This window comes from Euprymna scolopes, chromosome 44 (assembly GCF_053919585.1).
Source record: "Euprymna scolopes isolate OS-2025 chromosome 44, ASM5391958v1, whole genome shotgun sequence".
In the NCBI taxonomy this organism is placed as follows: Eukaryota; Metazoa; Mollusca; class Cephalopoda; order Sepiida; family Sepiolidae; genus Euprymna; species Euprymna scolopes.
The window spans coordinates 10,908,288-10,920,787 of record NC_136525.1 but is presented as its reverse complement, the minus strand read 5'-3'; the positions used below and the strand labels follow the sequence as shown (position 1 = coordinate 10,920,787).

Below are 12,500 nucleotides of genomic sequence, written 5' to 3'. Positions count from 1 at the left end.
GGTTTGGAAATCTTGAGAATTGCTGTGATCTGTTTGGTTGTCAAACGGCAATCGTGTTCAACAACAGTTCAGGGTGAGTGATCTCATTTTACCAAATTAATTAAATGAAATTCGTAAATTCTGAAATGCTGTGAGAATAACATCCAAGATGAGAACAATAGTCCAAATATTCAAAATTATTCAAACTATCAATCCTCATCTCAAAAATTAAAAAACTACATTTTATTGAAAATAATTTCGTGCATGAATCGTCACATACTATTTAAGAAACACCGAATATTTTTGTCTGTTCACAATATATATTCTCTCCATCTTTATATTTATAATATGTACATATCTATCTATATATATATATATATATATAGCTATGTATGTACACCCATATATATATATATATATATATATATATATATATATATATAGAGAGAGAGAGAGAGAGAGAGAGAGAGAGATAGAGAGAGATAGAGAGAGAGAGAGAGAGAAAATAAAAAAGGAACAAACCGTATTATGTGTTCACCAACGTTTCGTCTTTATTTCGAGACTTCCTCTGGGTGGAAATAAAGACGAAACGTTGGTGAACACATAATACGGTTTGTTCCTTTTTTATTTTCTCTATTTTGTCGGAATACTATTTCCATTATTGTAATCATATATATATATATATATATATATATATATATATATATATATATATATATAGAGAGAGAGAGAGAGAGGAATGTATGTACATATATATATACAGAGAGAGAGAGAGAGAGAGAGAGAGAGAGAGAGAGAGAGAGAGAGAGAGATAGAGTGGTATATATATATATATATATATATATATATATATATATATGTGTGTTTTTTTTAATTTTTTTATTACCGTTTTATCTGTTTGGTTACATATGTTTCGGATGTTGGACCAGGTTTACGATCCAACAGCCTCGTCAGACCTTACAGAAAAAAAGTTTTTTTTCCGTAAGGTCTGAGGAGGCTGTTGTATCGTAAACATGGTCCAACATCCGAAACATATGTAACCAAACAGATAAAACGGTAATAAAAAAAATTAAAAAGAAATAAAAAATAAAACACATATTTGCTCTGCAATAGTATTGAGTTCTCTCTTCAGGTTTTTACTAATTACCAGTTTTACTATATATATATATATATTCACGCGTGATCTGATGCAATAAAGTTTGCTGGCGTCACAGACACCGTATGGTTATCCAACCCTTTTGTCACATCAATTTATGGCTACATCCGCTATGACGTCATGTGTGAGGTATATTGTGAACAAATAAACCAACAGGAATACGAGTTATATATATATATAGAACTTACCGGTTGAAGTTGATATTTCGTGTTCTTGCTCTGTAAAGACGCAGGAAGTAATATTGAATTTAATTGAATCAAGAAGTTTAACTCATTATAGAATATCGGAACAGAGACAAATTAAAAGAGCAGAACTGGCACACATAAGTTTATTTATTCATACAAAATTATTGGCTACATATGTGCATACATGTTCCAGCTTCCAGTTCATCCGACATCTAGCTTTATTGGGTCATAATGCACTGATGAAGCATTTTTGTGAATCATGAATTTTCTATGACATAACATGTGTACTTACGAAATTGGCTGAAACAATTGTTTGTAAATAGATTTTTTTTAATCAGCTGGGATTATATTCTGTTAAATAAAGAGTTCTATTCGTATCATACACAAATGTGGTAGGAGATAATATATTGTCTGATTTTGAAGACACACACACACATATATATATATGTGTGTGTGTGTGTTTATATAATATGGCACACCAAACTTTTAAGCAAAAATACAAAAAGATACTAATCGCTGCCAACTCTCACAACAGAAGTTTTTGTTTAAATGTATACAAGATTATATATATATATATATATATATATATATATATATATATATATATATATATATATGAGTAGGTAGTAGTTTGCTTGAAGCATTGTTGGTAAAGAAATATAATATATATATATATATATATATATATTAGTTTTTTTAAAGCCAAAAACAATGCGGAGGAAGACCGGAAAAGACGAAGTAAAAAAGAAAAACAAACAGATGTAGACGAGTATGGTTGAGTAGAGGAGTGTCTAACCTTTATTTGACTATTCTCCACTTCAATGTATAATTATTTATTACCAAGTTGCTGGTGTGTCCGGTGTATGTAAAGTCCGTGGGTGGTGTGGAACTTTGATTAATTTCGAGAGAAAGGTACCTCTCTTTTTCAAAAAGAGAGGTACCTTTCTCTCGAAATTAATCAAAGTTCCACACCACCCACGTCTACATCTGTTGGTTTTTCTTTTTTACTTCGTCTTTTCCGGTCTTCCTCCGCATTGTTTTTGGCTTAAATATATATATATATATATATATATATATATATATATATATATATATATATATAGATATATTACCATTTTTTTTTCAGTAACTTCATCAGACTTTACAGAAATCGTTACATAACCATTTCTGTAAAGTTTGATGAAGTTACTGGATCGTTGATATGATTCGGTAACCGAAACATGTGTGACTAAGCAGATAAAACGGTAATAAAAAATATATATTTGCTCTGCAATAGTATTGAGCACTTTCTTCAAATTACGATTCTTGGACATATATTATATATATATATATATATATATATATATATATATATATATATATACGAGGAGTGACTAGACTAGAGATTTTTATCTTAGGCCGCTAAAATCAACAGAGATATTACCATTCCTGTAATGATCCAGTCCATGCTGATTTTGGGAGTTTTGTTCTGTGCATTTCTAGGAGGTCCATCCTCGCAGGTTTTGCCTTCTTTCTTTGAGAAGGGATTTGTTTTGTTTGTTTTTTTTTGCTAATCGCCTGATGCGTCCTTACCATGAAATGTCGACAGCGCTGCAAAGGCACCTTTTGCATGAGTGCCTCTCCTTGGGGGCGCTGACATATCAATTCACCTTTCCGACTCTGGTGTCAAAGTTCTTGCAGTTTGTGAGATTTAAACAAAATATACGAGGGGTGGTCCAGAAGTAATGTCTCCTATTTTTTGTTCCGCCCGCATGTATCGGAGGGAATTGTAAATTGCATTGTTATGATAACTGATCTCATGCATTCATGAACAATGACTTGAAAGTTTCAGCTCTCTGTTGTGGATATTGACTGAGTAAGACGCTAAGACCGCCACACCTGTCATGAATGTTTGTCAGAAACAGAGATGCATCATTGAATTCCTGGTGAAAATGCATTGAGAATGGTGGTGACTAGGTAGGAAAATAACTATAGGAGCACAAAAGGTCGCCGGTTCAATGGCACCACTCCCGTCTTTGTAGCTCTTCAATATTTTGATTAAAAATACTGTAGGCTTTATGTTTGGAACGAACCTCGTAATATGCATCGATAATAAAAAGTAATATTCATTTATTTGTATATAAATATAAATCTATCCAGTCACATAAAAGCGAGTAAAAAAGTGCCCTTTTTTACCGCCTGAATGAAAGTAGCTCTAGTAGTGAGAGGAAGCAAGAAAGCAAATGTCAAGCCAAATAACCCATGCATACCAAAATGAATTTATAAATAAAACAGAAATCTAAATAAACAATAAACGGCGGTGTCCTAAAGATGATCATAAATAATGATAATAATAATAATAATAATAATAATTCATAAAGGAATAGCTGACGTAAGTTTTGGATTCGATGTAGCTTTGCAAACACTAGCGAAGCATATGTTTTTTTCCGTCATTTCTGACGAAGAATGCGCACAGGTTTAAAATAAGCTATTAAAATCGAATAAACAACTAAAACTTACCAAGTGTTGGGCGTATTTCCGTAATTTGTTCTGTAGAAAATGTAATAAAAAAAAGGTATCAAGATTTTTTTTATATACAAAGATATTCTAATACATAAATAGATTTATTCCGACGGGTACAATAATAGACGTCCGAGTCAAGTAACAACAATAGAATTGGTAAGAAACCCGCTAAGGGTTCGCTATGATTTCACATCTTCAATACGCAACTTTAACTAATAACTACCAGTTTCACACTCCGTGAACTGTAGTCACGTGTTCGAGCCACGTGACAACATAATGAAGTGTTATTTTTAAGTATGGATTGTTCAAATAAAACTGTTACGCTTTTCAGGAGGACAGATATTGTTGGAAAATTAAGTCAAAAACAATACACAGATTTAATAATATAATAGAGATTTATTCCGTTAGGTACAATAATAGAAGTCCATGTTGGGTAGTAACAACAGCTAACCGAGTTGGCAAGTAAACCTGGAAGGGTTCGCCATGAGGTCGTATTGCCAACTTGCAACTTTAACTGAGATTGACTTGGCCAAAATATTTGTTCATTTTATTTTATTTTATTTTTTTAGGAAGGGGGAACCCAAACATCAAGTTTGTAAACAAAACATGAAATGAAATTCATTTTGAACGCTAGGCTTGGGAATTTTGAGAATGTCTTCGATTTGTCTGGTTGTCAACCGACCGACTTTTTTAACAACGGCTTTGGGGGATTAACTCATTTACCAAATTTATTCAATTGAATTATTTAATTCTTCGATGAAATCGACCCAAATTTTGTGAGAAAAACATTCGATGAATGTACCAAATTATTCAACATCGGAATTTTCGAAATGATTAAAATGATTTATCTTTATCTCAAAAATTCAAAAACGCAATAAAAAGATAGTCACTAATTTAAGGATATATATATATATATATATATATATATATATATATAATATATATATATATATAATATACATATATATATAATATACATATATATATAATATACATATATATATATATAATATACATATATATAATATACATATATATATAATATACATATATATATATATAATATACATATATATATATAATATACATATATATATATAATATACATATATATATATATATATATAATATACATATATATATATATAATATACATATATATATATATATAATATACATATATATATATATAATATACATATATATATATATATATATAATATACATATATATATATATAATATACATATATATATATATATAATATACATATATATATATATATAATATACATATATATATATATATAATATACATATATATATATATATAATATACATATATATATATATATAATATACATATATATATATATATAATATACATATATATATATATATAATATACATATATATATATATATAATATACATATATATATATATAATATACATATATATATATATAATATACATATATATATATATATAATATACATATATATATATATATATAATATACATATATATATATATATATATATATATAAGCGAGATAAGACACTGATAGAATTCAGATGAAAAATCGTGATAGATATTACTTGAAGTAATACTTTCAAGGTGATCCTAGCCAAAAAGGAAAAGCTCAATATTTAAGAATAGAGCAATATATAAGTTCCGTGGTTTAATTTTAAATTCTGAAAAAAAAAAAACAACACATAGAGATATATATCCGATTTAAGAATTTATTGTTTGACAAAAGGAATATATAGAAGGGGTTATTTTAATTTCCTTAATCTATTATTGAAAATCCATGGATTAAGGAAATTAAAATAACCCCTTCTATATATTCCTTTTGTCAAACAATAAATTCTTAAATCGAATATATGTCTCTATATGTTGTTTTTTCAGAATTTAAAATTTAATCACGGAACTTATATATATATATATATATATATATACATATATATATATATATATATATATAAACAAATGATTAACAACTATATGAACAAATGATTAATAAAACATGGTAAAAACCTATTTAATTTTTGTGACTTACTTGTGGTTTCATTATATACTTTTACATGCAAAATCTGATCCCGCATTTTGCTAATTCCTGCCCTCTGATGAGAAGGAGAGTATTTCTTCGAATCTCCGCGGATTAAGGACTATCCACTTATCTTGTGCTTCCTTTTTAAAATTAAATATGTTTTTTTAACATGTTTTATTAATCATTTGTTCATATTATAAGCTCTATTTCCTTTTCGGTTTTATTGAGCTTTTACATCTCGTTGAGATTACTTTACTTGTAAATATAAACTCTTTAATATTTATAATATATTTTAAGTTTACCATTTTGATTACCTTGTTAAACTTATTGTAATTTTTCTTTATATATATATATATATATTATGCGTAGATCATCGTATAACGATTTGATCACTGTCTGTCTGACGTAATGAACATTTAAATTAAAATGTTTAAAATTCAACGCTATTTCACACGGTTAATGGTATCCGAATGGATACGGCCTCCGCTAATCGAGCCAGAGATGTCTCGTGTCGCGGGGTTCGAATCGTTCGACTGGTAGTAATCGTGACACCCTGCACTGAAGAATCCCGAAAGGATGAAACACTAGTGTCTGTAGGTATTTAATTATTATAGTAAAAAAATAATTATAAATATATATATATATATATATATATATATATATATATATATACACTAGCAGTGTGTGAATATATATATACTAGCTGTGTGTATATATATATATATATATATATATATATATATATGTATATATATACTACCTGTGTGTGTGTGTGTATATATATATATACTACCTGTGTGTATATAATATATATATATATATATACTAGCTGTGTATATATATATATATTACCTGTGTGTGTATATATATATATTACCTGTATATATATATATATATATATATATACAACCTGTGTATATATATATATATATACAACCTGTGTATATATATATATATATATATACTACCTGTGTGTATATATATATACTACCTGTGTATATATATATATATACTACCCGTGTGTATATATATATACATATACTACCTGTGTATATATATATATATATACTACCTGTGTGTGTGTATATATATATACTACCTGTGTATATATATATATACTACCTGTGTATATATATATACTACCTGTATATATATATATACTACCTGTATATATATATATATATATATATATACTACCTGTGTGTATATATATATACTACCTGTATATATATATATATATATATATATATATATATATATATACTACCTGTGTATATATATATATACTACCTGTATATATATATATATATACTACCTGCATATATATATATATATATATACTACCTGTATATATATATATATACTACCTGTATATATATATATATATACTACCTGTATATATATATATACTACCTGTATATATATATATACTACCTGTATATATATATATATATACTACCTGTATATATATATATATATACTACCTGTATATATATATATATATATATATATATATATATATACTACCTGTATATATATACTACCTGTATATATATATATATATATATATATATATGTATATATATATATATATACACTAGCTGTATATACCCAGCGTTGCCAGGTGGAAACATATTGCCATGCGGTGGGTTTAGTCACATGCTATTTAATATACACATAATATTTTTGTGTGTTTGTTTGTTCACAATATATATTCCCTCTCGCTCTTTTTTTTATATATATATTTCATTCTCTCTCTGGTTTGAGCCCTAACGTTATAATTTTCTGCCGTCACAAACAGTGTATGAATATCCAATCCTTTTGTCAGATCATAATTCATCGCTTTATCCACTATGACGTCGTATATGACCTATATTGTGAACAAACAAAATAGGAATACGACATATATTATTTTTTTAACTTACCGGTTGAAGTTGATACTTCGTGTTCTTGCTCTGTAAAGACGGGGGAAGTAATATTGAATTAAAAATCGGAACAGAGACAAATTAAAAATTATAATGTATATATACATACATGTATATATGCACACGTTTTATATGTATATACATTATATATACTTACATGTATATATACACATATATATATATATTGTTTATATACAATATATATATACACACGTGTATATATGCACACGTTTTATATGTATATACATTATATATACTTACATGTATATATACATACACACACATTCATTATATTGTTTAAATATGTTTATATATATATATATATATATATATATATATATATATATATGGGATTTTCAGAATGTGAGAGATTGTATATAATAAATTCCACAGCCAAACAACGTCGCAGCTCTTTCATGGCTCTTGTGGGCTGCGACGTTGTTTTGCTGTGGAACTATATATATATATATATATATATATATATATATATATATATATATATATATGATATATATGATATATATGATATATATATATATATATATATATATATATATATATATATCTCATATGTGTGCATACATTATATATGTATATGCATTATATATACACACACATGCAGTATAAGTTTATTTTTTCATACAAAAATTATTGGCTAATATGTTCATTATGTTCTAGTTTCGATTTGATTCGAGATCTAGTTTTATTGGGTCATAATGCACTGATGCAGCATTTTTTATTAATCATAAATTTTGTATGGCTTACGAAATGGGCTGAAACAATTGTTTGTACATAAAATATTTCTAAATGAACCGTTATTGTTTTCAGTTAAATAAAGAACTTTATTCCTATAATACACCACTGCCCTACGAGATAAAACTTTGTGTGACTTTAAAAACATTATATATATCTAGTTCTGTCTCATAATATATATATATATATAGGCTGAGACAACAGCATATTCTTTTCATTCTTTTAACTCACGTGTATATATCAGACACAGTTAATCAACTGAAAATCATATCACTCTAAAAACATATAAGATAGTAACAGATATATACCTTTTTTTACAAGGAAGTCACCACTTACCAAGGCCCAGAGGCCACTCGTGGATAAGGGTTATTGCGTGTACAGTAATCAATGGGACAATATCGTACTAATCGCTAATAATGGAGATTTGATAAAGTGCCTTACTTAAGGGGGGTATCAGGAATTTGTTTATGTTGGACTTGAAGACATCCAAGTTGTAGTCAGGTGGGAAACAGGCAAACGGAAAAGAGTTCCACAAGCGTGCACTTCTAAGAAAGAAGATTTGTTCATAGAATCTACGTTTTGATTTAGGCACAGATAAAGAGTGGGGAAAAGACAGATTCCTGTAATGATCCATTCCCTGCTGATTTTGGGCGTTTTGTTTTTGTGCATTTCTAGGAGGTCTATCTTCTCGGGCTTTGCCTTCTTTCTTTGAGAAGGGATTAATTTTTTGCTAATCGCCCGAAGCGCCCTTACCATGAAATGCTGACGGAGCTACACAGGGATCTTTTGCATGAATGCCCCTCCTCAGGGGTGCTGACTGATCAATTCACCTTTCCGACTCCGGTGTCTAGGGTCTTGCAGTTTTTGAGAACTAAACAAAATATACGAAGGACGGTCCAAAAGTAATGCCTCCTTTTTTTTATTCAGTCCAGATGAACCAGAGGGAATTGTAAGTTGCATTGTTATGCTCACTGAACTTATGCATTCATGAACAGTGACGTGAAAGTTTCATCTCCCTGTGGCAAATACTGACTGTGTGAGATGCTAAGACTGCAACACCTGTCATAGACGTTCGTCAGAGGCAGAAATGCATCATTGAATTCCTGGCGAAAAATGCATTGAGAATGGTGGTGACTAGGTAGGAAAAAAACTATAGCAGCATAAAAGGTCGCCGGTTCACTCCTGCTTTCGTAGCTGTCCAATATTTTGATTAAAAATATTGGAAGTTTTACGTTTGAGAAGGAACCTCGTAATATGCATGGATAATGAAAAGTAATATTCATTTATTTGTATATAAATGTAAATCTATCCAGTCACATAAAAGTTAGCGAATAAAAAAGTGTCATTTTTTACTGCTTGAATGAAAGTAGCTCTAAAGATGATCATAAATAATAATAATAACAACAACAATAATAATAATAATAACAATAATAATAATAATTCATGAATGAATAAATGACGTAAATTTTGGATTCGATGTAGTTTTGCAAACACTAGCGAAGCATATGTTTTCCCCGTCATTTCTGAGGAAGAATGCGCACTGGTTTAAAATAAGCTATTAAAATCGAATAAACAACTAAAACTTACCAAGTGTCGGGCGTATTTCCGTAATTTGTTCTGTAGAAAATGTAATAAAAATGTATCAAGATTTTTTTATATACAAAGATATTTTAATATATAAATAGATTTATTCCGACGGGTACAATAATAGACGTCCGAGTCAAGTAACAACAACAGAATTGGCAAGAAACCCGCTAAAGGGTCGCTATGATTTCACATCTTCAATACGAAACTTTAACTCATAACTACCAGTTTCACACTCCGTGAACTGTAGTCACGTGTTCGAACCACGTGATAACATAATGAACTTTTATTTTTAAATATGGATTGTTCGAATAAAAATGTTACGCTTTTCAGGGGGACAATACGCAGATTTAGTAATATAATAGAGATTTATTCCGTTAGGTACAATAATAAAAGTCCGTGCCGGGTAGTAACAACAGCTAACCGAGTTGGCAAGTAAACCTGGAAGGGTTCGCCATGAGTTCGTATGCCAACTTGCAGCTTGAACTGAGATTGACTTGGCCAAAATATTTGTTTATTTTAATTTATTTTATTTCGAAAACATCAAGTTTGTAAACAAAACATGTCATTTTCAACGCTAGGTTTGGAAATCTTGAGAATGTCTGCGATTTGTAAAATTGTCAAAATGCAATCTTGTTCAATAACGGCTCAAGGTGAATCATTTCATTTTACCAAATTTATTCAATCGAATTATTGAATTCTGAAATTGAATTCTTCGGTTAAATCGACCGAAATGTTGTAAGGAAAAAACTCCAAGATGAGAACAAATATCTGAATATTCCAAATTATTCATGATTCGGACTATCAATCCGCATTTCAAGAATTCCAAAACTCATTGCATTTTATAGGAAACTAGCAGGACCCGTTAACCGGCGTGGCCCAGTGGAAGGTACTGCCCAACACCCAACACCCAAAATCCTCATGTTAAGAATTGCTTTTGGAATGGACACTCCCAACCTCCTCATGCTAAGAATTGCTTTTGGAATGGACACCCCCAACCTACTCCTATTAAGAACGGATGTCGGAATAGATACCTCATTTGTTGAGAGGTGGGGTGCCAAAGTATTTGCCCCAAATTTAATCTTCATAATTTTTGTCATCATCTCCACATGCAATCCCTAATTTAAACAATAATATATATATATATATATATATATATATATATATATATATATATATATATATATATATATATATGAGATGAGAACAAAAGTCTGAATGTTCAAAATTATTCAATATTCACAAACGCAATAAAATGATAATCACTAATTTTAGGATATATATTTAAAATATAATTATCCACTGACACGACTTTCGTCGTCTACGACTCATCAGAGTGGCTGAATCTCGCTAGATTCGTAGACAACGAAACACGTGTCAGTGAATAATCATATTTTAAAAACAATAAATATGCCGCACCCCATTTAGGAGGTACTAAACTGGTCAAAGGGAAAATGATTCCCAACTCGCATTTGGGTAAAAATGCAATTTCATATAAATAATTGGATTCATTCAATAAGTATTGCTAACAAAAACAAACAAACAAACAAACAAACAAACACATGTATACTAGCAAGGGGTTGACGTTGCCCAGGATTGGATGATGACCAACGTACGGTTCACATTTCCATATTGAAATCTCCCATTTTTAAATCAAATCGATTAATTGCCTGCTCTAGTAAGTGACCCACCGCGGTGCACCGGGAGTAAGCTTCATATGCCTCCCAGCATACATTGTAGTCTCCGTTCCTTCTGGTTCACTGCGTTTGGTCCCCAATTAATCAGAGAATCAATCGATTTGATTGAAAAATGATCGATTTCCCTGACTTCGGTGATAAGTATGGGAGAGGATAGACTTTCATTGATCGTTATTAAATCCTAGACAACGTTGGGTCTCCCTGTATATATATATATATATATATATATATATATATATGCATACTAGATATGTGAATATATATATATACTAGATGTCTGCGTGTGTGAATATATATATATATATATATATATATATATATATATATCCAGCGTTGCCAATGTGGAAACATTGCCATGCGGAGGGTTTAGTCACATACTATTCATTATATACACATATTTTTGTTTGTTGACAATATATATTCCACCTCGCTCTCATATATATATATATATATATATATATATATATATATATATATGTGTGTGTGTGATGCAACAAAAAGGTGTCTTTTCTCCTTTCTCTGATTTGAGCCCTAACAGTATAATTTTCTGACGTCACAAACAGTGTATGGTTATCCAACCCTTTTGTCACATCATCACTAATCGCTTCATCCGCTAAGACGTCATGTATGACCTATATTGTGAACAAATAAACAAACAGGTATACGAC

At 29.3% G+C, this 12,500-nt stretch overlaps 1 protein-coding gene across 1 annotated transcript in view; it reads right to left on the bottom strand.

Moving 5' to 3' along the window:
* The window catches only part of LOC145268689 (uncharacterized), a 1,072,728-nt gene that overhangs the window by 516,853 nt on the left and 543,375 nt on the right, over positions 1–12,500 (bottom strand). The window contains exons 99-102 of the mRNA XM_080124201.1: positions 10,139–10,168; positions 7,799–7,828; positions 3,820–3,849; positions 1,324–1,353 (exon numbers count right to left, since the gene is read on the bottom strand). Of these exons, the coding sequence (XP_079980327.1) occupies positions 1,324–1,353; positions 3,820–3,849; positions 7,799–7,828; positions 10,139–10,168 (120 nt within the window). The remainder of the gene's footprint in view (positions 1–1,323; positions 1,354–3,819; positions 3,850–7,798; positions 7,829–10,138; positions 10,169–12,500) is intronic.